The sequence below is a fragment of the Notamacropus eugenii genome, chromosome 4 (genome assembly GCF_028372415.1).
Source record: "Notamacropus eugenii isolate mMacEug1 chromosome 4, mMacEug1.pri_v2, whole genome shotgun sequence".
In the NCBI taxonomy this organism is placed as follows: domain Eukaryota; kingdom Metazoa; phylum Chordata; class Mammalia; order Diprotodontia; family Macropodidae; genus Notamacropus; species Notamacropus eugenii.
In genome coordinates, this window is record NC_092875.1 from 343,702,470 (window position 1) to 343,729,761 (window position 27,292).

General features: G+C 35.1%; 1 protein-coding gene across 3 annotated transcripts in view; it reads left to right on the plus strand.

Annotated features, from left to right (window-relative positions):
* Positions 1-27,292, plus strand: part of CEP72 (centrosomal protein 72) — a 71,149-nt gene that overhangs the window by 9,484 nt on the left and 34,373 nt on the right. For 2 of the 3 annotated variants that reach the window (XR_011966229.1, XM_072605311.1), the window contains exons 4-7: positions 187-301; positions 5,722-5,903; positions 23,446-23,646; positions 26,181-26,515. Coding sequence is in view for 2 of the 3 variants with exons in the window: in XM_072605311.1 (XP_072461412.1) it covers positions 187-301; positions 5,722-5,903; positions 23,446-23,646; positions 26,181-26,515 (833 nt within the window). In the remaining variant the exon portion in view is untranslated. The remainder of the gene's footprint in view (positions 1-186; positions 302-5,721; positions 5,904-23,445; positions 23,647-26,180; positions 26,516-27,292) is intronic. The other variant, XM_072605312.1, reaches the window with a different exon arrangement.

Below are 27,292 nucleotides of genomic sequence, written 5' to 3' on the forward strand. Positions count from 1 at the left end.
TAGAAGGCCATATGTAGCCTTGAGATCACAAGGTCCCTACCCCTGATAGAGCTCAGGCTTCTTCATGAAGTTTTTATTGATCCCTTCAACACTGTCCTCCCTACCAAACTACCTTTTATATAACTATTTTGCCTATGTTTGTATTTATTAACTTTGTAATATGATTGTGTGGATTTTTTCCCCCAGATAATCGTTTAGTGAGAGAGAGTGAACGAAAAGCATCTCTTTCACATTTTTCTATGGAAGAAACATTTGAATTGAAACAGATTTCTTCAAATTCATTGAAAAACAAAGCAGAAAGGTATGAACAGAAATGATACTTGAATATTCAGAAATTTAAGTTTGGAAACGTCAGAAAAATTTAGACCCAACTAAAAACATTAAATGAGTACATAATCTTTTTTAAAATTATATTTATTTTTTAACATTCATTTTTTTACTTTGCCATCCAAATTCTTCTTCCAGCTGCTCCCTTAATCATTGAGAAGACAAGCCAATGTAATACTCATTTATATGTATGTATACATACCTGTATGTGCATACATATGAAGTCATGCAAAACATTTCAGTATTAGCCATGTGCATAAAAAAGCATGAAAAAGAAAGTTAGAAGATATGCTTCAATCTGTTGAATGTATATTTTTAATCAAGGCTCCCCAAAAGATATTGACATCTCACATAATTTTTTTCTTAATTCTTTGAATGACATTAGAAAGTCCAAACTATAGAATGGCTAGAGGTAATGCATTTTTGTTATTTCAGAGTAGTACTTTTGAATATCAAGTAGAAGTAATTTGTTGCTACTGCACTTTTTATACCTTTGGGATGCTGCAAAATCCTGTCTGATTTATGAAGGTTGGGCTCTTCCTAAAAATTCACATGAAAGATATTTTCACCATTGTGCTGTAGTTACAGATGTAGACTATAATAATAGAAATTAGTCTGTGTTAACAGTATAACACACACTGTCTTTAAAAAATTTATTCAAAACCTAGTAACTATTTCAAAACCAAGTTTTCAAATAAAAAGTTGAAAGAATCCACAAACTACACTAATTATAGAAGTTGAAATCATATATATATAGTCATGTTCTGATTCTTCACTTTGTATCAATTGATCAATTTTTCCATAGTTCATATATATTTTTAGTCATCATTTCTTTTTTTTATTTTTTATTTATTTATTTTTATTTTCAATGTTCTACAATCACTATCATAAAACTTAGATTATTTTCCCCCCTACCTACCTCCTACCACTCCCCTCCCTCCCCAAGACAGCATACAATTCTATATAGGATCCACACATACTTTCCTATTGAATACGTTTTCGCTGTGTGGACGAACTAAAATAAATGGAAGAAATCATATAACAAATCAAAACATAATACACACACACACACACACACACACACACACACACACACAAAAGTGATCTGCTACATTCTGTGAATGAATTCCATAGTTTTTTCTCTGACTGTGGAAGGCATTTTGCCTTAGAAGACCATTGGGAAATTTTTTTTTTAAGTTCTTGTGTTGTTATGAAGTTCCAAGTCTGCCAGAAAAAACTCTCACTGTGGTCGTTGCTGTGCACAAAGTTCTCCTGGTTCTGCTCCTTTCGCTCAGTATCAGATCATATAAGTCCTTCCAGGCCTCCCTGAAGTCTTCTTGTTCATCATTTCTTATGGCGCAATAATACTCCATTACATTCATATACCATAATTTATTCAGCCATTCCACAATTGATGGGCATCCCCTTGATTTCCAGTTCTTGGCCACCACAAAAAGAACTGCTATAAATATTTTTGTACATGTGGGACCCTTTCCCATTTTTATGCTCTCTTGGGGATACAGTCCTAGTAGTGGTATTGCTGGGTCAAAGGATATGCACATTTTTGTAGCCCTTTGGGCATAGTTCCAAATTGCTCTCCAGAATGGTTGGATGCGCTCGCAGCTCCACCAACAATGAATTAGTGTTCCAACTCTCCCACATCCTCTCCAACATGTATCATTTTCCTGTTCTGTCATGTTTGCCAATCTGATAGGTGTGATGTGGTGCCTCAGAGTTGTTTTGATTTGCATCTCTCTAATCAAAAGTGATTTAGAGCATTTTTTCATATGACTCTAGATAACTTTAATTTCTTCCTCTGAAAACTGCCTGTTCATATCCTTTGACTATTTATCAATTGGGGAATGTAGAGTCATCATTTCTTTTGCCTTAGTAGTGGCCAATTTGATTTCATAAGCTCTTTTTGTCATTTTCAATTGTTGGGTATGTGAGTTATTTCTGGTCTTTTATTATTAATAATAACTATGAATATTTTGCACCAATAAGTCTTGGTTTCCTTTCAGTAACACCCTCACTAATCCTAGTTGTATGTGATCATTAGGTCAAAGAGTAAGAGCAGTTTTATAACTGTTATTGTATTCAATAACAATTCAGTAAGCGTTTATTAAACATCAACTATGTGCCAGGTACTGTGCTAGGAGCTGTGTATGCAAATACAATGTGACTTTGCCAAGCTGGGACTAGAACAAGCAATGTTTTAAACACTACTAATGATGATAATAATAATAATAAACCTGCTGGTAGTGGCAGAGTGAGTGGCTCCTTAGCAAAACTGCCACCACTTCACAAGAAGAAATGTGCCTATGTAGTCATTAAAATTGAAGTAAAAATAGCATGTAAGAAGTAATAAGAAAAGGTAGGAAATGTTACCTCCTCAGGTAAATACCATATATAGTTTGATTGTACTTCACAATGAAATAATAGAGGAGGGCCACAAGAGTGGTACAACTGACGACAGCTTTGGCTGGAGTGGCTTTTCCCATCCTCTCTTGACAGATGTTCAGTCTTCCCTTACTACCACCTTAACAAAGGAGAGCTTTGAATTTGCCCAGCTTTCATGGTAGAGAAATCAAGCAGCGAGGGCTTAAGGTGGGGTGAAGTGACATTAACATGTCAGCCAGAGAGGCTCCCCCAAGGACAGAGAGCATAACCCCACTGTAGTCGTTTCTTCATGGAGTTTACACTTGGTAGGGAAGTAGTTAGTACTCTCCCTCACAAAAACCTTGAGGAGGCAGCTGAGGACTCTCTTTCCAAGGGAGTCTTACGTTGTCAACGGGGAGGAACCAAACAGTGAGGAGCAATGTTACCTGGAACTGCTGAGGAATGGCCAAGAAGAACAAGAGAGAAAGGATGGCTATGAGCCTAAGCCCCAGGGAGAAAAATTAGCAATGAGAATTAGGGAGAGAGAAGGAACAATGAGCAAACAATTCCGAAAGTGAGAACACAATGAATAAATATGTTGTTATAAGAGAAGTGACTTAAAAATCACTGTTGAGACAATTTATTCCACAGGACCCCCGGAAAAAAGTGGACCGATAGCAACAAAGAATCTTGGAGTGCCTTAAAAGAGGAAAAATAAGAGTGGAAATTGGGGCAGAATTTATGGTGGAAATCAAACTCAAAAAAGAAGTCAATAGGAAAAACTAGAATAAATAAATTAGAACACATAATGAAGAACTTCTTTAAAATAGAGGCTCCTGAAAAGAGAATGGCAGATATGGAACCCAAAAATACAGGGTAAAATAAAACAAAATTTGTGACTAAATGAAATTATATGCAACATAGTGAGAACACTATTTCTTTTAAAAGGTAAAATGACGTAAAAAATGAATATAGTTTAAAAATCTTAACTCTCAAAGTCATGGTGAATTAAAGGACCTAAATGCAAGAAAATTACCCAGTAGCACTGAAAACAAAGCATACATTGCAGCGTTAAATTCACAGATCACTGACTGAGAGAAACCCCTAAGTCACAAAGAAATGTAATGGGCAACCTTAGGCTTTTTAATAGCAGACCATAGTAAGCAAAGAGAAAGGCATTCGGTTATCATATACAAATCTGAGTAACTTAGAACCATTCCTTGTCCATAAGAAATCAAATAAAAAGGAGTATCATTACTCCTAAAACAATGTGCCCTGCACAGCCAAACATAATCATTAGTGACAAAGTATGTATTTTAAACAAAAAGCAGGAATCTGAGTCATTACTTTAAAGAAAATGAGGTGAGGACAGTATTCAGCATGTAAACACTTAAAAATGAGGAAATAGCTACAGTTAACAAAAAGTTTAAATGGTGAAATTAATGCTTTTATGCATCTTTGTCAAGAAGATGCTGTTTAAAAAAACAAAACACTATCACTTTGAGTCAAGGTTAAAGAGAAAATGTCTAGGGACAAAAATGCCTAAGGAGTTCAGAGTGGGGGAGAACAATCAAATTCATGTTATATGGACTAAATACCTACTTTTTCTCATAAGCAAATCAGCATTGTAGAGGGCATAGGAGCACAGAGAGGAGCTTCTATCTTGCCTTTGTTAGGCAGGAGAAATGAAGTATTCTTGGTCCCTTAAAATGCCTCTAGGCATTTGGTAGAGCAGGGGAAAGCAGTGTATGTGGACAAGAACCTAGCGGAAAAAAGAAATGGGGTCCTTCACTGGGAGGGGGAATTATAGGGGTTCATTGAGATTAAGCTTGAGGAGATAAAGAGGTAAGGCCTCTATTTTGAGTTTCAAGAGTGCTCACGTATTTTCTTAGAAACACATTCCACTCTAGGTGAAGGGAAAGAGAGGAACAAATGGGATAGGCAATCATGTTAATAAACTGTACAGAAAGTGAACAAAGTTTTTGTCTTTTAGAAGCCCTACTTTGTATGAAGGATAAAGCAGAAGTATCTTTAATGGTGAAAGTAACACATTTAAAATATCCTAGAAGACAGGGATGATTATGTCTTGGCACTGCCCAGTCTAATACCTTGTATGTACTTTTGTCTGGATGGAAGTTCATGCAGTTGGCATTTGGGTATAGTAAAAGTAGTCCTGAACTTGGAGTCCGGAGAGATTGGTGTTTGAACCCTGGCTTCAGCTGAGTGACCATAGACTGAATATTTCCCTCTCTGTAAAATAGGAATAATAATACTTGTGTTACCTCAAAACAGTCAACTATGCAAAGAGAAAGCTTTTCAAATTAATACTAATAATACCAGTAATAATAAAAATCCTGTTTCTTTTTAAGATAGCGTTTTTAAATTTTGAGTCTGAAATTCTTTCCCTCTCGTCGGCCCCTCCACCACCTGTTGGGAAGGTGAGCAATATGATATTGATTATACATGTTTATTTTTTTAATACCTAGCCAGTATCTTTATACCATAGAACAGTGATATTCAAACTCAGATAGAATACAGGGCCATCACGCCTACATAAGGATCTCTGCAGCTACATATTGACTTGGGAAGCCTCCTGATGGCATCAGTATTACGTTGTAGTTTTCATTTCTTTTGTTAAATGTTTCCCCATTACATTTTAATCTGATTTGGGCCCCACTTCAGGGTGTTGCAGCAGGTTACCACTGATGTGGAGAATAATGTTGATTGCTGTTGTTCCGTTTGTTTCACTGGTACCTGCTCTTGGTGACCCCTGTTGGGGCTTTCTTGGCCGAGATGCTGGACTGGTTTGCTTTTTCTTTCTCTAGCTCATTTTACAAACAAGAAACTGGGCAAACAAGGTTAAGTGACTTGCCCTGGGTCACATAGCTAGTAAGTGTCTGAGGCCAGATTTGAACTCAGAAAGATAAATCTTCCTAACTCCAGATCCAGGGTGCATCTAGAAGACCCAATAGTGCTGATAGAAAAGTATAACCAACAATTGTGCTTTCTTTGTAGAGAACGACATTCCAGAACAAAATACGTTGACTCCCTAACAAAGAAGTGTTCAGTCATGGATGCGGAAGATGAAGCTGTTCTAAATCTTATTGCTAAATGTGAACTGGATTTAAGTAAGCCTCCTGGGATTGTGAGTGCTAGTAAAAAAGACTGTGCTGTACCTGAGTTTCATAATTTGCAAGGTATTTTTACAGTGACTAATGCTTATCGAATGGTGATTGTGGCCCGTGTCACACATGCTATCTCATTGGCTATTTTTTTTAAACAATATGGTTTTGTAGAAAGATCCCTGCATTTTGGGAGACCTGGGTTCAAATCCTAAGTCCTGGGCTGGGCTTCAGGTTTCTTATCTATAAAATAAGGGAGTTGAACTAAATGACCATTAAAAGCCTTAAGTCCTGTGATTTATATTTTGAACTCTTTAGGAAACTGGCTTGTTTACACAGGGTCTTCCTAAAGTTTTTATGAAGTTTTGAATTTTAATCATTTAGGTTTTAAATATGACAGAAAGAAACAGCAAATGGCATTTAAAATAAAATTTCTTAAAGTTTAGGACAAATGCATAGTTTTGCAGTGTATAAGTTTTTCATAGCTGACAAAAATCTAAAGACTGTGTCCCTAAAAACTGTGACCCTGTAGGCTAAGGTTTCTATGATTTTTCATCTGTGTTTCCTTAGTGTGTAGCACAATGCTTAATACATTTTTCTTGAATTCAGTTGAGAAGATAAAACTATATTCCGTAATTAGCAGAATTTAAGTCTTTGTCAACTATGAGAAGAAAATTCTGTTTGCCTTTAAGTGCAGTTTATGGATCATTTCCATATCTATAGTTAACTATACCCTAAAAATTTCACAGGATCTTTAGGAAGATTTTGTATATGTCTAGACCTGTGATTTCAATGTTATAGGGAACTGTTATTGAGGAAGCTCCTTCTGTTAATGCGTGTTGGCACATCCTCTGAAGAAGTATTAGACTGTCTCCTGAGGGTCTAATCTGAACAAGATTAAAATGTACCTGAGAAATATTTAATTAGAGAAATAAAACTACAAAAAAAACAGATGTTAATATGTGTTTTTTTAAAAGTCAGTGTGCCCCTGCAGGGATCCTTATCTAAGTCTGAATAGCCCCCATTTCTCTCTATTTGCCACATCAGCCTTGTGAGAGAATTGCCTGGAACACTGAGAGGTCAGGTGACTGCCTAGGCTTAGACAGCCAGAATATGTCAGTAGCATAACTTGAACTCAGGTCTTTCTGTCTACTGGGTCTCTCTGCCTCTTTTCCATGCTAATACTTGTATATTTTGTTTATGTGCTTATATTTACACACATATCAATTTGTTATTACGTTTCTTATTACTTTATGAATGTATATAAAGCTTTATGAAATCTTAGCTTTTCATTAAAAAAACACAAAACCTGGTTAGCTGCTTGATTTTTAATTTTTGGCTGGAATCATAGAATTACATTTATTAGCATGATATGATCTCTTTTTTAAGAATAGCCTTCTTTGCTTATTTTAGTTCCCAGTATTTCTAATGTTTTATTAGTAAAGGATATTTTAAATACAAAATGTTTCTGTATATATTCCATATTTATATACCTATTTAGATGTAAAGCGATATCAAGGTAAAGTGTGACCAAAGATTCTCTCATTTATTCCTATCTTAGCTTATTGCAGTGGGTTTGAAGGGAATATGGAGAGGCTAGTGGTGGTGGTACAGAGTGAATGGTTCTCGACTTGGTGTCGGGAGGGACTTGGACTTGCACTTTGCTGCTGATGCATGATAGTTGTGTGGCCATGGGCAAGTTAACTTACCTCCTCTCAGCATTGCTTTTCTCATCTGTGAAGTGGGAATAGTAATGACTTAATACTTAACTCATAGGTGTTGTGAATATTAAATGAGATGATGTTCATGTAGGACTTTACAGAGATAGCTCTGTAAGTTGTTACATTAATTACTTACGTTAATGTAAGTTATTACATCTGATAAGTTTTTAGAGGTGGTTTATAGTCAAGTGATGTAGGCACAGATTCTGAAGAAGGTTTAGATCTTTATTATAAAAAGCAACTATATGCGTCATAAAGTAAGCTATTTCTAGAATAGTGCTCATGGTAACTGTTTGTTCAATATTCTTATTCCCTAAACTTAATTGAGGAGCAACCAATGTAGGTCATTGATTACATACAAATGACTGTATTCTACATGCATAACACAGTACCCCGGTACTTTGGGGTTAACTCCAAAGAAAAAGTTTCCTTTTCAAGAGTGTAACTGTCTAGATGAGGTGTTTTGCAGTATACATGTCTGTAAAATGGTCATAAATTGCAAGTAAAAATTTCTGGCATTACATTTAGAGCCTATGAAAAGTGCCAAAAGATATTTTTAAAGTAATTATACGTTAACAATATTATTTCCCTAGTCTCTATAAATACTGTTTTTTATAACAAACAGTATAAAGAATACATACAGGTATGCTGAGAGAGATAATTCTCAAAATATTTCTGTTCCAAACTTAAAGTAATTTTCATGTCCCATATGTAAGAAAGAGTGATTTTTAAAGACAACATATATATCCATATACACACACATATATATACATACATAAATGTACATATACACACACATACATATATGCACATATACATAAATGTACACGTATACACATATATACAGAAATATACACATATACATACATATACATAAATATGCACACATACACACAAATATACATGTATACACACATATGTACACATATACATAAATACATACACATACATAACTATACATATATGCATATATACACGTATACATATATACATACGCATACACACATATACATATTTACATACATATATACACACATACATGCACACATATACATAAATGCATACACCTACAAGACTACATTTCTTATAAAGTTTTTATTCCTTATTTATATGTGGTTCAGAAATAGGCATTGCTGATGAAATAATATATAAAATTCTGCAAAATTTAAAGCATTATATATTATTAGATATTATTATTGTATTTTAGATTATATCTTTTCCCTTTTTTCATTTTCCAGATCCTGTTCTTTCTGCTTGGAGGCTTACCTACTGAAACTACATTTTATTTGGTTTTCTGCCTCTCTTTCTTTCTCAAGTTGTTTCATGTGCTTAAAATAGCTTCAAGTTATCTTTCTTGTACCAGGGAAATAACCTTGTGAAGTCCCATCTCTTTTGTGAAGGCTTCTTAAGTTGAGTCAGAAAAAATGATTTAAGGGAGATAATTTGTTAGAGTTGGAGAAAGGAAAAGTCTTATTATGAGACCTAATGATATGATGGTTAAATGAAGAAAACATTTCAGCACTTTGCTTGAGAGTTGTGGAAGGGTTAGCAAGAGATTAAGGGAAGAGAGGCAGCCTGTGGTAGTCTGATGGAGGGCTTTGAAACAATGGGTGAGGATGTTAGACTTCATTTGTAGTTATGAGAAATCATTTGCTGGGAGGTGGATGATGATGCTGAAAATGTAAGTGGAGTTTGTATTAGTTTAAGAATGAAATGACCTGGGTCTGGACTAAGACTTTACAAGTAAGGGTGGAGAGTAAAGAATACTTACATAAAATTTTGGAGTATAGAATAACACTTACCAGATGTATAACTTTGGGCAAGTAATTTAACCTCTGTCTATTTCAGTTTCCTCACATGTAAAATGGGAATAGTAATAACATCTCCCAGGGTTGTTGTGAAAATCAAATGAGATAGCATTTGTGAAATGCTTAGTGCAGTGCCTGACATGTAGTATGCACTTAAAACATACTTGTTTCCTTCCTTCCCTTTGTGTGAGTTAAAAGTCTTCCTTGAGGTTCATTTGGTTTTGAATCCAAAGAGCTGTATATCTGTATGACCTTAGAAGAAAATGGGGATTGCTTAGTAAGAGGAACCCATTGAGTTACTCTGAACTGAGCAACTTATGAGTTGTTTGCAGATTAGAGTGTTGGTTCTTTTTTGGGTGAATAGCTTTAATGAATATCATATTATTGCTTCTTATGTGTGGTAAATGAGAAAAAACTAAGAACCCTCATAAGGTTGCAGATGGGAAAGGGAGATAAGGGAACTCACTTTGTCCTGATATTACTATACCCAAACAAGGTATCAGTCACCCTTAATATGGTACCTGAGTATGCTACTTCTTAGACTCCCAAATATAGTTCACTACTTCATGTGTCCACGCATTCAGTAAACATTAAGTATTTGCTATGTGCAGAGTATTGTGCCAGTTCAGGGTAGATACAAAGAGAAATAAAACACATTCTCTTTCCTCAAGACCTTTAGGATTTATTAGGGGAGTAAACAAATACCTATAACATGAAGAGAATATGGCAAGGGAATCAAAAATCACAGAGTTTATGAGATGAGAAGATCCCTTTGATTGGGTGGGACTGGAGAGGTTTCAGAGAGAAATTAACATTTGAGTTGATCTTTGAAGGGTGGATTGGATTTTAAAAGGCAAAGACAGACTGTGGGGAGAGTGTTTTAGGCAAAGAGAATTGTGTGAGAATATCATCCACTGTGACCCTGAGATTATAAACACGGGTAACTTGGGACTCTCTATTGCTACTCCTAATTCATTGTTGCTTTTTCTTTTTAAAATAAATTTATTGATGTCCTGTGGGTTTTTTCATATCATCTTAATTTCTCATGGTAGCCCTGTTCCTACCGCAGTCATCCTGTGTAAAAAATAGTATTTTTATAAAGCCAAAAGAGGAAAAAAAGGGAAAAAATAAGTCTAGCCAATCAGTACATCAAAAAACTCTGAAGATACATGCGATTTACAACACTTGTGGATTTCCCACCTCTGCAAAGGGATGTCTTCTCATTGCTGTCCTTTTGAGTAGCACTTGTTTTCTGTTATTTTGCTGCATTCATTTGTGTGTAGGTGTGTGTTTTTCTTTCCATTTACATTGTTGTACACATTGTGTATATATTGTTTTCTTGGCTCTTGTTTATTTCACACTGAATCACTTCATGTAAATTTTTCCATGTTTCTCTCTTATTACATAGTAATTTTCCATTACATATATGTACCACAATTTATTTACCCAGTCGATGGGCATCTACTTTGTTTCTAATTCTTTGCTATTACAAAAAAAGCTGCTGGAAATATTTTGGTGTATATGAGGAATTGTCTTCTTATTAATGGCCTCCTTGGGATAGAAGACTAGTAATGGAATCTTTGGGTCAAAAAGTATAAGCATTTTATTCCCTTTATTTGCATGATTCCAAATTCTCCAAAATGTTTATACTATTTCACAGTTCCACTAACAGTGCACTAGGGTGTCTATCTTTCTACAACCTGTCCAACATTAACTATTCTCAACTTCCTCATCTTTGACAATTTGCTGGTACCAGGTAAAACCTTAAGGTTGTTTTGATTTACATTTCTGTTCGTGTTTTGGAGATTCTTTCATATGGTTGTTACTGAGCATAAAACTGAATTTCATCTGCCTTCTTACTGAGTCAGGAATCCTGCATCTCTCTAAGCTTTGCTTGTAGTTTGCTTTTGATGGAATTAAATGCTGTCTTCTTAGAGGTGAATGAACTATCCTGCTGGTAAAGCCTGTGGAGTTCATGTTTTTCATTTAGCAGCTTCTGAATTTCCCCATCATTTCCATTAAACCAGTCTTGGTGTTTGCATGTGTTCTGACCCAGATGAGCAAATACAGTGCTGTACACCAGATCTCTGAAAGCTGCCCACTCCTTTTTTGCTCTGTTGTTGCCAACTGTATGTTGGCTCAACTTTCCCTCCAAGTCAGCAGCAAACTGTTCATGCTCAGAGGAGAGCTCTAATTTGTTGACATTAATTCTTCTGGTAGTCATTTTGCCTTGGGGGTGACACTTTTGATGAATTCAAATTTTTAGCTTGGAAAGGATAAGTCTATGATCAGTCCAGCACTCTGCACCACACATTGCCTTTGTCACTCACATCTTGTCTATCTCTTCTCCTTACATTCACATAATCTATTAGATGCCAATGTTTGCTGTGAGGGTGCATCCATGAAGTTTTATTGCATTTAGGTAAACGAAAGACAGTGTTGGTGATAAGAATATCATGCGATGCACAAGTCTTCAGTGGTAAATGACCATTGCTGTTTAAAGGCCGAGAAACAGTCGATATGGCGTTTGCTGCCCAACAACTCTAGGAGAAATGCCAGGAGCAGAACAGAGGTCTGTATGCAACATTTGTGGATCTGACCAAGGCCTTTGACACTGTTAGTTGTGAAGGCTTATGGAAAATTATGTCAAAATTTGATTGCCTGGAGAAGTTCATCAACATTGTACATCAATTTCATGATGACATGTTTGCCCGGATTCTGGACAATGGACAAAGCTCTTGTGCCTTCCCAGTCTCCAGTGGAGTGAAACAGGGCTGTGTGCTTGCTCCCATGCTTTTTAGCATGATGTTTTCAGTCATGTTGACAACTGCTTTCAATGAGAATGAACACAGCATCAAGGTCAACTACCATACTGATGGTAAATTCTTCAATTTGAAAAGGTTACAAGCCAAGACCAAAGTAGAGGAAGTATTGGTGCATGATTTCTGCTTGCAGATGATTGTGCACTAAGTGCAGCCTCTAAAGCTGAGATGCAACAAACAATGGTTCAATTTTCTGCTGTCTGTGCTAATTTTGGCCTAATAATTAACACCAAAAAAACACAGGTGCTCCATCAGTCACCACCACATCATCCATATGTGGAACCATCAGTTACAACAAATGGAGAAGTTTTGAATGCTGTGGATAAGTTCACTTACCTTGGTAGTATACTTTCCAGGGATGTACACATTGACAATGAGGTTGGTCCACGTGTTGCCAGAGCTAGCTCAGTGTTTGGGAGGCTGTGAAGAAAAGTTTGGGAGAGAAGAGGAATTAGACTGACTACCAAACTGAAGGTCTACAGAACAATTGTGCTGACCTCATTGTTATATGCTTGTGAAACGTGAACAGTCTACTAGCGCCATGTCAGGAAACCGCTTCCACTTGAACTGTCTTAGGAAGATTCTGAGGATCTCCTGGCATGATAAGGCACCAGACACTGAAGTCCTTGCTTGAGCTGAACTGCCAAGTATTCAAACTATGCTTCAGAGGGTGCAACTCCGATGGGCTGGCCACGTTGTTCAAATGCAAAATGTACACTTGCCAAAAAGACTTATTTTATGGAGAACTTGCATGGGGCAGGCGATCACTTGGTGGCCAGAAGAAACGATTCAAGAGCACTCTCAAGGTCTCTCTCAAGAACTTCAGATTTGACTGTGCAGCATGGGAGACACTGGCACAGGACCGCTCAGCATGGCATGCCCACGTAAGAAAAGGTGCTATGCTCTTTGAGCAAAGCAGAATTGAGACAGCAGTAAGTAAATGCAGGATACGAAAATCTGGGATATCCACTCTAAATATTCAAATGGACTATCTGTGCCCAACCTGTGGTAGAGCATTCTGAGCTCATATTGGTTTGATCAGCCAGAGTTGGACACACTGAAATTTCACTTTACAATTGTGATGTCATTTTGGTCCTCTTTGAAGACAAAGAACAACAACCAACCAAACCACATGGTTGTTAATAGTTTGCAACTCTCTTGAGAACTGTTTATTCATGTTCTTTCCTTATCTATTGGGTAAATGACTTTTGATATATACTTGCCTGTTAGATGTTTATATATCTTAGATATCAAACCTTTGTAAGAGAAATTTGATATAAAGATTTTTCGCTCCATTTGACCACTCCCTTTCTTATCCTAGGAGCATTAATTTTGTTTGTACTGAAGCTTTTAAGTTGCATGTGATCAAAATTACCCGTTTTATCTTTTGTAATTGGCTTTGTTCTTTGAATAAGAATACATCCCTAGTCCATAGCTTGGGCAATAAATTATTTCCTCTTCTAGCTTTTTTTAATAGTATGATCTTTAATATTAAGGATATATCCATTTAAAATGTTTTGTAAAAGATGGGGTAAAATTTTGGTTGAAGCATAATTCCTGCCAGATTACTTTCTAGTTTCACAGTAGGTTGTATTTTTTTTTAATCAAATAAGAAGTTTTTCCAAAGTAATTTTTATATTTTCCAGTTTATCAGAAGTTATTTATGTTATTAAGTTCCATTGTTTTTATTTCTTCTATTTTGTTCCATTGATCTGTTTCTCTTTTAAAATCAGTACTAGATGGTTTTGATGACTGCTGCTTTACTCTACTCTATATAGCTTGGTGTCTGAAAATGCTGTCCCTGCTTTGTTCCTACTTCATCATTTTCCTTGATATTCTAGGTCTTTAATTTTTCCAAGTGAATTTTGTTCATTTATTAAATTCTGTAATTTGATTGGCATATTATTAAAAGTGTAAATTATCTTTGGTATATTTTTATTATCTTGGCGCAGTGCAACCATGAGCTATTTAAGGTGTTCTCTATTACTTCAAGGAACAATTTGCATTGCTTTAAGGGGCACTTTAAAATTGAATCTATACAAGTGTTTTGTATAGATTATATATATATGTATATATATATATTTTTTCATTTTGTCGTTGTTTGGAAAAATCTTCCTAAAACAGTTCAAGTGGAAGTGATTCAGTTTCCTGGCATGGTGCTGGTAGATTGTCCATGTTTCACAAGCATATAACAACTTTTTATTATTGTACCTTGGGTTTTGTTACTATTTTATAGTCATGAAGTTGATTTTTAGAGGCTTATTTTGTAGCCTGCAACTTTGCTGAACCTGCTGTCTCAATTAGTATCTTTATTGATTCCCTAATATCATCATGTCATCTTCAAATTGGGATACTTTTGTCTTCTTTTTACCTGCTTATTGTTCTTATCTTATTCCGTTGCTACCAAATAATAGTGGGGAGAGGAGGCATCTTTTATTTACTCTTCTATATATCAAGAAAATTTCTAGTGTATCCCCCTTTTATATGATACTCGCTTTTGGTTTTAGATGTACTTTTTCTGATGTTAAAAAAAGTCCCTTTCTGCCTGTGCTTTATGGGTTTTCATTCATTTATTGTTCCGTCTTTTTATTTACTTATTCATTAGCACTGCTGGGTGTGGTACTTTATCAAAGACTTTTTTCTGCATGTATTGAGATAATTCTGTGGTTTTAGATGTTTTGGTCATTAGTATGATGAGTTATGTTGATTATTTTCCTAATGTTGTACCATAACCTTACGTACTTTGCATAAATCCAACTTGGTCATGATGGATAATTTCTTGAATAAATTATTATAGACTATTTGACTAATTTTTATTTACAATTTTTGAGTCTTTATTCATTAATGATAGTGGTCTATAGTTCTGAATTTTATCCTCTGTTTTAGATATTAGGACTGCATTTGTTTCATATAAGGTTTCTGGTAGGATGTTTTCTTTTTCAGTTTTTGAGAATAATTTGCATAATGTGGGTACTACTTGTGTTTTAAATTTGATAGAAGTACTTCATGAATGCATGACCAGGACTTTTTGTTCCTTTGGTAATTCCTCTTCTGACATTGTATTATTTAAGATTTCTATTTTTTTGTCTTCTGTTATTTTATATTTGTTTCTTTTGTGTTCTGTTTTGTTGTCCTGTAACTATGTAATAAATTCTGTTGATTCTTTGTTTCTTCTGATTTTGTTGTGCTCATTTGCTCTTTGGTTGATTTAATTTTCAGACCTCTTTTTTACAATTAGATGGACTAACGATTTATCAATTTTATTAGTCATTTCAGTACCAGCTTTTAATTTTACATTTTTATGAGTTTTTTGTTTCCAGATCATCTATTTATCTAATTTTAAATATATTTTTTGTGCTTATTTTAGATTTGCTTATTTGTTGGCTTTCCAGTTTTTAAAACCTGCATTCAGTTAATGATTTCTGTGTTTTATTAATTTATGTTTATAGGAATATGACTTTCCCCCTATACATTACTTTAACTGCATCTAAGAAATTTCATGTTTTTTTCCATCATTGTAATATTCTTTCACATAATTATTCATTTTTTATGATTTGTTGTTATTTGACTCATTATTTGGGATTTATTTGTTGTTTTCATTTGAGTTTGTGTCTTTTATTTGTGCTCTGTAAAATGATTACTGTTTTTATTGCATTATGGCCTGTAAAGGATATTTTTACTAATTCTACCTTTTTTAATTTGTTTACAGTATTTCTGTTTGCATATTTTGTTTGTTTTGTTTGTTTATAATTTGTTTGCATATTTCTGAAAAATATGAATACTTTTTAGCAGTTCTACATAGATCTTTTAGCTATAGTTTTTCCAGCAATTCGTTCAATTATGTATTTTCTCTGTTATTCATCATCCTGTTAGATTAATTTGCAGCTGAGAGAGGACATTGAGATCTTCTGTCATTCTTGTATTTCTGTCTATGTCTCCTTGTTGTTCAATTTATATTTCTTTTATGAATTTAGGTAATAAGGCATCTGGAGCAGAAAATTTAATGTTGATATTGCCTTGTTGTATATGGATTCCTTCAGCATAATGTATAGTTTTGCATTTATCCCTTTTTGTGTTTTGAATGTTTGTTTTTACTTTGTCAGATAGTATAATTGCAACTCCCAGTTTTTAAAAGTTTTGTTTGTATGTTTTGTTTGTGTATATCTTTTCTTTTTTAAATGTTTCAGGCCTGTTTTTCTATCACTATTTTTGTTGGCTTGATGCATTCACACTTGCCTTCTTATGTATTTTTAGAAAGAAATCTCTCAGTAGTCACTCTGTTGGTTTTCTTTTTCTTCTGATCCTTGGTTGCTTGATTTATTTGCATTTTTTGAATTGCTGTTATATGAGGTATTTGAAAAGCAAATAATTTGCTGGTTTTCTAGTTAAGAGCTCCTTATTTCAGTATTGAAAACTATAGTTTGATTCTCTACTTCAAAGCAATTTTATTTATAAGCTTGCTTATAAATTCTTCAGGACAGTATGTTTAATTGATTATTAGTCACAGTTTTAAAATAGAACTTTGGCAAATTTTTGTTATTTCATATGTGAACAGTTATATAAAGAGCTTTGTTTTAAATGTGTGAACTATAATGTCTAGTAGGTATTGTTAATGAATTCTTACCCTTCTAGTTATCTTATTTATCTATCAAAATAAGAAGTGAACAACGGATAGCACACGAGGCCCTTGCATTAAGGAGATGGGGAAGCTTGCAGCAAAGAAATGGATCTATATTGAAGCATTTCATCCCTTTGCTGACTCTACCATGGGTCACTTTTTTTTGAGGTGCCTTCCAAGTTAATTAGGAAATTGTTTACTATTCAGCATATCTGAGTGAGAATGTTTGTCTTCATGTAGATATATATTACAGTGAATTATGATGAAATAAAAATAAAGTGTGCTCTTGCAGTTCATCTTTAAGTGATTTGTTTTCAGTTTTCAGCAGTCACTTCAATATGTTTTAAATTTTCTACCCCCTTCTTCTTCCCACCTCTTCCCAAGATGGCATGCTCCCCTAATTTGTTTATAATATCAATCTTTATACCTAGATCTTATATCCATTTAGACTTTATTCTTGTGTACTGTGTCAGGCATTGGTCTATGCCCAGTTTCTGCCACACTGTTAACCAATTTTCCCAGCAATTTTTGTCAAACAGTGAGTTCTTATCCCAGAAGCTGGGGTCCTTGGGTTTATCAAACAGTAGATTGCTATATTCATTGCCTACTGTGTCTTGAGTACCTAACCTATTCCCCTGGTTTATCCCTCTGTTTCTTAGCCAGTACCAAGTGGTTTTGATGAGTGCTGCTTTATAATACAATTTGAATTCTGGTAGGGCTAGGCCATCTTTCCTAGCATTTCTTTTCTGACCTTTTGTTCTTCCAGATGAATTTTGATATCTTTTTTTCTAGCTCTAGAAAATAATTATTTGGTAGTTTGATTGGTACGACATTGAATAAGTAAATTAATTTAGGTAGATTTGTCATTTTTTTATAGTAGCTCAGCCTACTCACAAGCAACTGATGTTTTTCTACTTACTTAGATCTGACTTTATTTGTGCGAAAGTGTTTTGTAATGGTGTTCATATAGTCCCTGGGTTTGTTTTGGCAGGTAGACTTCCAGATATTTTATAGTGTCTACCATAGCTCTAAATGGAATTTCTCTTTCTATCTCCTGCTGTTGGGCTTTGTTAGTAATATATACATATATATATATATATATATATATATATATATATATATATATATATATATATATATATATATATATATATATATATACATATGTATGTATATATATATATATATATAGAGAGAGAGAGAGAGAGAGAGAGAGAGAGAGAGAGAGAGGACAGAGAGAGAGAGAGAGAGAGAATGCAGGTGATTTATCTGGGTTTATTTTGCAACCTGCAACTTTGCCTAAGTTTTCTATTATTTTAAGTAGTTTTTTACTTGATTTTCTAGGATTCTTTAAGTATATATCATAATATTGTCTGCAAAGAGTGATAACTTAGTTTCTTCTTTACCTGTTCTAATTTCATTTTACCTATTTTACCTATTCCTTTTCTTTTTCTTTTCTTACTGCTAAAGCTAACATTTCTAGTACCATATTGAATAACAGTGGTGATAATGGACGTCCTTGTTTCACCCCTGATCTTACTGGAAATGCATCTGGCTTATCCCCATTACATAAGCGCTTGCTGATGGTTTTAGGTAGATACTACTTATTATTTTAAGGAAGGCTCCATTCATTCCTATGCTCTCCAGTGTTTTCAATAGGAATGCGTGTTGCATTTTGTCAAAAGTTTTTTCTATATCTATTGAGATAGTCATATAGTTTCTGTCATTTCTGTTGTTGGTATGGTCAATAATGCTGAGAGTTTTCCTAATATTGAACCAGCCCTGCATTGCTGGTATAAATCATACCTGATCATAGTGTAGTATTCTCATGATAAGTTGCTGTAATCTTTTTGCTAATATCCTATTTAAAATTTTCGCATCTGTATTCATTAGGGAAATTGGTGTATAGTTTTCTTTCTCTGTTTTGGTTCTTCCTGGGTTAGCTATCAGAACTATAAAAAAATCATAAAAAAGAATTTGGTAGGACTCCTTCTTTGCCAGTTTTCTCAAATAGTCTATATAGTATTGGAATTAATTGTTCTTTAAATGTTTGATAGAATTTGCTTGTAAATCCATCTGGTTGTGGAGATTATTTTCCAGGGAGTTCATTGATGGATTGTTTAGTTTCTTTTTCTGAGATGGATTGTTTAAGTATTTTACTTCCTCTTCTGTTAATCTGGGCAGTTTATATTTTTTAAAAATATTCATCCAGTTGACTTAGATTGTTAAATTTATGGGCATACAGTTGGGCAAATTAATTTCTAATTATTGTTTTAATTTCCTCTCCATTAGAGGTGAGTTCCCCTTTTCATTTTTGATATTGATAGTTTCATTTTCTTTCTTTTTTTAATCAAATTGACCAAAGGTTTATTAATTTTATTTTATTTTTTATAAAACCAGCTCTTAGTTTTATTTATTAGTTCAATAGTTTTTTTAATTTCAGTTTTTTAATCTCTCCTTTGCTTTTCACTATTTCTAATCTGATATTTAATTGGGGATTTTCAATTTTTTATTTTTCTAGTTTTTTCGTTTACATGCCCAATTCATTGATCTCTTCTTTTTCTTTTTTATTCATGTATGCCTTCAATGATATAAAACTTCCCCTAAGAACTGCTTTTGCTGCATCCCATAAGTTTTGGTAGATTGTCTCATTATTGTCCTTCCCTTGAATGAAGTTATTGATTGTTTCTGTGATTTGTTGTTTAACCCACTCATTCTTTAGGATTAGGTTATTTAGTTTCCAATTAATTTTTGGTCTGTCTTTCCATGGCCCTTTAAATAAAATTTTTATTGCATCATGATTTGAAAAGGATGCATTGATTATCTCTGCCTTTCTGCACTGGATTGTGAGGTTTTTACACCCTAGAACATGGTCAATTTTGTGTATGTGCCATGTATCACCTAGAAAAAGGTATATTCCTTTCTATTCCCATTCAGTTTTCTCCGGAGTTCTATCATATCCACCTTATCCAGAATTGTATTCACCTCCTTAAGTTCTAACTTGTTTATTTTGAGATTAGGTTTATCAAGTTCAGAGAGAGAGAGGTTGAGGTCCCCCACTAGTATAGTTTTGCTGTTTATTTCTTTCAATAACTCCCTTAACTTCTCCTCTAAGAATTTGGATGCTCTAACACTTGGTGCATGTATGTTTAGTAATGGTATTATTTTATTGTCTGTGATGCCTTTTAGCAGGATATAGTTTTCTTCCATATCTCTTTTGATTAGATCTAGTTTTGCTTTTGCTCTGTCTGAGATTAGGATTGCTACCCCTGCTTTTTTTACATCAGCTGAAGCACAATATATTCTGCTCCAACCTTTTACTTCTACCCTGTGTGTGTCCCCCTGTTTCAAATGTGTTTCTTATAGCCAACTCTATTGTAGCATTTAATCCATTCTGCTCTTGGCCTGTGTTTTATGGAAGAGTTCATCCCATTCAAATTCACAGTTATTATTACTATCTTTGTCTCCATCCTATTCCTGCCCCACCCTTTCTGCTTTTATTTCTCCTTTCTCCCTTTCCCTGCTTAAAAGAATTGTATTTTTGACCACTGCCTCCCTCAATCTTCCTTCCCTTCTATCAGTTCCCCTCCCTTCTATCAGCTCCCCTCTCTTTTATTTCCCTTTTCCTTGACTACTACTTCCCTCCCTTTTAACCCCCTTCTCCCTTTTCTTTCCCCTTTCCTCTCCTACTGCCTGTAGGTCAAATTAGATTTCTATATTTAACTGTTGAGTATGTTGCTCCCCCCTTGAACCAGTAAAGGTCAAACAGTACTCATCTCCCTCCCCTCTTTTCCTCTACTATAATATGTTTTTGTGCCTCTTTTTGTGATGTAATTTACCTTTTTCTGCTTCCTCCTTTTCTTTTCTCCCGTTACAATCCCTTTAATTACGTTTTTGTCATCACATCAGTTAATTTATATCCAGTCTATGTATATCCCTTTTCAATGCCATAATAAATATACAGTTCTCAAGATCAACAAGTATCATCTTCCCTTAGAGGGATGTAAACAGTTTTCCCATATTGAATAACAAATTTGTTTTCTTTTTTTTCCCGCATTTACCTTTTTATGCCTCTCTTAAGTTTTGTATTTGAAGATCAAATTTTCTATTGAGCTCTGGCCTTTTCATCAGGAAGGTTTGGAAATCCTTTATTTCACTGAATGTCCATTTCCTTGCCTGAAAGATTATTTTCAATGTTGCTGGGTAATTGATTCTTGGTTGTAGTCCAAGCTCCTTTGCCTTATGGAATATCATATTTCAATCCCTCCAGTCTTTTATTGTAGAAGCTGCAAGGTCCTGTGTGATCTTGACTGTAGTTCCTTGATATTTGAATTGTTTCTTTCTGGCTGCTTACAGTACTTTCCCCTTAACTTGTTAGTTCTGGAATTTGGCAACAATATTCTTTGGCGTTTTCAACTTAGGATCTCTTTCAGGAGGTGATCAGTGGATTCTTTTAATGACTATTTTGTCCTCTAGATCTAGGACCTCAGGCCAGATTTCCTTGATGATTTCTTGGAAAATATTGTCTAGGCTCTTTTTTTCCTTGTGGCTTTCTGGTAGACTAATAATTCTTAGATTTTCTGCCCTGGATCTCTTTTCCAGGTTTGTTGTTTTTTCAATGAGATATTTTACATTTTCATTCTTTAGATTTTGTTTGACTGATTCTGGATGTCTGATAGAATCATTAGTTCCTACTTGCCCACTTCTAATTTTTAATAAATTGTTTTCTTCAGTTAGCTTTTGTACTTCCTTTTCCATTTGTTGGATTTTCCCAGTTAGGTTTTGTACCTCCTTATCGATTTGACCACTTATACTTTTTAAGGAGCTGTTTTGTTCAGTGAATTATTTTTTCATTTTGTCAACTGTAATTTTAAAGTCATTGGCCAATTTTTCTTTTCCTTCTTTAATTTGGCTTTTAAAATCCTTCTTGAGTTCTTCTTCCAAGATTGCTTTTTGGGCTTGAGATCAGTTCATATTCCCTTTTGAGGTTTCAGACGTGAATGTGTTGTTAGTGGTGTCCTTTTCTGAATTTATATTTTGGTCTTCTCTGTCCCCATAGTAAGATTCTGTGGTCTTTGTTTTTCTGATTTGCTACTTGGTCATGGTGATTGTCTTTTTCCTTGCTTTTAAAGTGGATCTCCATTTCTGGGGCACAGGGAGCTCTGTCCCATGTTTCTTGTGCTGAGAGCTTGAGGCCTGTTTATTGTCTTTGTGTGTTGTGGCCTCTGGTTCTTTCAGCTAGAAGCTATATAATGCTGCAGCTTACCTGGTGCTGAGCTGGTTTGTGCCAGGGCCAAGACCAGGTGAAATCTTTCTGAGTTTCCCCTGGGGTTACACTGAAGTTCAGTGTGAGATGGGGGGAGGGGTGCTCTGGCTATAGGAGGTCTCTTCCTTCCCTTAGGCTCAGCTAGAGCACAGGCAGGCTCAGAGGCTGGTGAACCCCCTTCTGCACTGATGTCTACCCAATTCCCCTGGCTGTTCTAAAGGCACACCTGGGTCCTCATGTTGGCGTTTACACGCTCCACGCCCCTGGGGCTCAGGATTTCCTGGTCTTCTGAGGTGAGGCTTACTGGGATGCCTCCAGTTCTGCACTGGTCCCCTTCAGCCACAACAAGAAGGACCCTTCCCTTCCATCTCCCTAGCCTCCTGAGCTGAGAGACTGCTATGATATCAGTAGAAGACTGATTCCACTATTCCAGGATTTTTCTTGGGAAAATAGTCTCTTGTTTTTTCAGGGTCAATAAGGGCTCCTGGAAGTTCAAGTAGGTGACTTTCAGACATTTAATCTATGGGTTGATAGTCTCAGGAGTGGCTTCTGCTGTTACCAGGAGCCCTGCACTTCTTTCTCACTCAGTTCCACTGAACTCCTGTCCTGTGTTGATAAATTTGAGAATCCTCACTGCTGCTTCTCCTTCAGTCCACCCAGGGCTGTTCTCTGCACTCCCCCAGCCCTATGTAACAGATCCTTCCTGTTGACCTGCTGGGCTATCCTGGGCTGGAAATCTCCCACACTCTGTTTCTTAGTGGATTCTGCCACTCTAAAATTCACTCAGATTCACTTTTTAGAGGTATCTGAAGGAACTTGCTCAGGTTTGTCTCTGCTTTCACTCTGCCATCTTGGCTCTGTAAATTAAGCCGTTTTGCAGAATTTCAGACTTAAGAGAATTACATTGCCCTAGTTTTGCCATGACTTTGGGCACATTGGTTGGCTTCCGAGCCTCGCTTTCTTTATCTGTGAAATAAAGGTATTAGAACTAAATTGTCTCTAATATCACCTTCAGACGTAACATTCTATGGCTCTGCAAGTCAAAAAAGAGCACTACTTTATTTCATAGAACCCAAAACTTTGTTGTGAAAATTAAATTCTTCCATTTTAAAATTATACTTAAAATATAACATTTTCCTATCTTTAGAAAATAATTGTCTGTTCCTTGATCCATTTTATTTCATAGTAATACAGATTTGTTATAATATTAAGTGTTAAATTATTAAACTGCAGTAACTTTCCTAAGTGAATTTTATTAGCTATTTGATCCATTTTAGGAAAATATACATTTCTGATATTACTTGTTAGTTTGAAAATGTAATTATATTTGTTATTTTATCTGATAAAACTATTTTTTATAATATTCATTTCTTAAAAACCAGGTTCTAGACATCTCCCAAGTCCTAAATCCATGCCAAATATCTCTGAAGATAACTTAAGGGGCTATGATAGAAAAAAAATCAGCAGCAAAGTGAGTTTTCTGGATGATAAACTTCACGAACACCCCAACTTGAAATGTCAAGATGAAATAGAAGATCAGCATAAATATATGTATCGTAGTCATTTTGACCGCCAACCCTCAGGTAATAAAATTAAAAATTAAGAATTTTTATTTAAACAAGTTTAATTTCTTTTTCCCCACTGTATGTGATACAGCTGTGGTGAGCCTTATGCTTTTCTTTGTTTACTGAAAACATATTTATCATAGCTTAGCTTGCTAACAGATTGCAAATTGGGAGTTTTCGTTATTTTCTTTTGAATTTATAACGTAGTTAAAACTTTCATTATCTTGAAATTTTTTCATGGCATTATTTTACATAATTTTATATAGCTTTTTTTTGCTCTTGGAGACCCACTTGCTTTATTCAGCTTATTTAATACACAACAACACAACTGTGGCCTCAAAGTGTACAACGTTAAAGCTTTCAATCGTGGCTGGGGATGAAGAGGGGGTTATGGGCTGGAGTAGCAAGGGCGTGAGACTGAATGGATTGCCTTCCCTCCCTGCTGTCTCTGCTCCCCATCACCTCCGGGGAGGATAGACTTAAGACCAAGTCCCTGTGGGCAGCTTGAGGGATCAGGGGAATGGGCAGAGACCTCCCTCTGGGTAGTGGGGCATGGGGGCAGGGTACAGGAGGAAAGGGTCTCCTTGGACTGGAGGGCCACAAAAGCCACAGTCTGAGGAAGTGGACTGCAACTGGACAGAGGAGGGAAGGGGGAGCCAGGGCAGGGAGAGCATCATTCACTGTGTAGTGAGGGTATATAGCTTTTCATAGCTAAATGACCAAGGCATAGTGTGAATAGAGAGTTGACTTTGAAGTCAGAAAGACCTGGGATCAAGTCCTGCCTCTGGACTGTCTGACTGTGGGCAAGACAGTTAATCCTTTCAGTTGTCTGGGCAACTAAGATTGTAAATTGCAGAGAAGAAAAGAATCTACAGGTACAATGTTCCTCATCAGGAACTCCATAGATTAGTGAAATTCTACTTCCAGTCCCTTATCTCTGTATCCTTTGTTTTAGTTGTGTAGGTGCTAAAATTCTCAAGTTAGATTTTTTTGAAGATTGATAAGTTTTTGAAGATTAGTAACTTGTGCATAGTAAATATTTTCAGACTATTAATATTTAAAACAGTAATTATAAAGTAGAATGCTTTTATGACATGCTGGATTTTCAAGTTGGTAATTGACTTATTGACATCTAGGATTATCACACTACTAAATTCATACTCTGAATAAACCTCATATTTTGAATAATTATTTTTCCACAGACTAGGTAGTTTGTTTTTTTTTGCTGTTTTCCTCCCTTTATCTGTGTCACCACCTAGTGGAATTGAATTTAATTTTGGTCATTTAAAAGTCCCATGAATCCCAATATTTTTGAAGTTAAAATGCTGTTATTTTTTGGATTTCATAATAGTTTACCTTTGCTTACAGTTATATAACTAATAGTTTTAAAGTTAAAATAAATTTAAACTTACTTTGATTTTGAAATGTTTTTGATGATTTCACTGAAACATATAAAGACAACTGGAAACATCCCAAATGTTAACTGTCAGAAAACGCTGATATAGTGTTTAAAAATAATTTCCCTATAATTTCTTACTAATGAGAATTGAAAGAGGGCGGCATGAGAACCCTCATCCCCCTGTCCCAAGACCAGAGTACCAGGGGCAGGTTGCCTGGAATGAATTTGTGGACTCAAGCATTCTTGAAGTCAAGGTCTTAAAGATTTATTACACTTTTCAGCAGGCAAGAGTTCTTGGGGAACTTGCAACTTCAGAGGGGTTACGGTTGAAGTTTATGTAGGATATTCTGTAGTAAAACATGTGCCAAGTGTGATGGCTAGGTGATTTGGGGCCGGATTAGGGAGTGGTTAGTTCTTAAAGGAACATGCACTTTCATTATCTACTGCGCAGATATTTTACCCAGAGTTCATTGGGAAATAGCCAAAGGTGGGCTACATGGAAGTGTGGTTTTAGGCCTGAAATATCACTAAGTCAACTAACAGTCAGGACTGACTAAGTAATTACCAGGCTGCTCTTACCAATGTTTTTTCAGACAAGGTAAATGTAAGGGAATATACATATGTCTACGTTTAGGATACATATGATTGGTCAGTGAGTGGTAAATGTTGTGACCCAGCACACAGCCAGTTCAACTAGTACACATCTGGTTCAAACTAATAAATTCTATAGGTGCAACTGGCTACTGTATCAGGAGGGGAGATTATGGTTTTTGCTGGGGTAGTTAATCTTCCTTTTATTTTACTTTTGCTGTATTATTCTCCCAATTAGAATGCAAAATCAGCCCTTGAAAAACAGGGACACCAAGATTACGTTTAAAGCATTCAGTTTATTAAATGTATTTTTGTAGTGAAGCAAATTATGAATTTTTGCATAATTCAGATTCCTCAGTTTTTACAGATACTAAATATCTGTGAATATATAGCTTTCTTAAGGAAACAGAAAAGTCTATTAGTCCATTAAGTAAACTTCAAATGTGAGTCATTTTTGCTAACTTTGAATTTCCTTTTGTTGTTGTTTTTGAACAATGATGTTAGTTTGAGAGTACCAGAACTAATGGGTTAGAGGATATGTCATTTGCTCCTCACTTTATAGAATCTACAGGAACAGAGGGATCATTCAATAATCCTGAACAGAAGAAAGTTACATCAGCTCAAAAAATGCTAAAATCTTTAGCTACTTCTGGAATAATATATAAAAGAAAAATGCTTAACAGAAGATTACAATCAATTCAGGAAGAGAATTGTCAGGATCTTTTGGAAAGAAATAATAGATTGCCCAGTGCTGATGAAAGTATTTTCAACCAAGAAATGGAAAGAAAAATGGAATTAGAAAGAAAAAATGACAGAAGTTTTTCTAACTTTGATAGATCTGAACCTGATAGATCTGAACAGCCAAAGGCTAAAAATATAAATACATCTGTCAAAGAGGTAAGCCAAAAGATGTGATAATTTTGGCAGAATTGTTTTTATTCAATAGGATTCTAATATTTCTGATTTTATAATCATTGGATGTTAATGTTCACTTTTTTTTTCTATTCATGGACAACAGGATATTTTCTTTCTTCTCAGTATCATTAAGTGTTTAATGTTAACTTACATATATTAAGTTTAGTTCCATAATATAGCTTGCCAAACTTTTAAAAAATTAGTTTTTGTTATGATACTTTTATATATTTCTTTAAAAACATTTGTCTGCTTTAAAAGATCTTCTGCAATGTGAAATTGTTACAATAGAAGTCTAGCAACAGAGATCGTATAGGTGATTTTTGTATTTGCCTTTACATGTCCATTTTGTTCAAAGTTGTAATTCAGTCATTCCTGCCACACGATGGCAGAGTCATCTCTATCAGTGCCAGAGTCCTGGAAAGGCTGCTTCAGTTGTGGGACAAATGGCTCACTCAGTTCACATTGACTCCCTTGGTTTTTTTTTTTCTTTTCTTCCCCCCATGCCTCATTTGTAGCCTTGAACATAGTTGTCTCAAACCATGGTGGGAAAAACAATACCCTTGCAATCTCACTGTAGATGGCATGGTACAGTAGAAAAAGCTTTGAATTTGAAGTCAGTTGTCCTCAAATCCTCACTCTGCTCTTTACTAGCTATATAAATTTTGGGCCTTAGTTTCTGTAAAATGAGGAGAAAGATGACCTATTGTCTGCAAAACTATAATCTTCTGATCAAATGATTCCCTCAGCCAGATAAGTTCT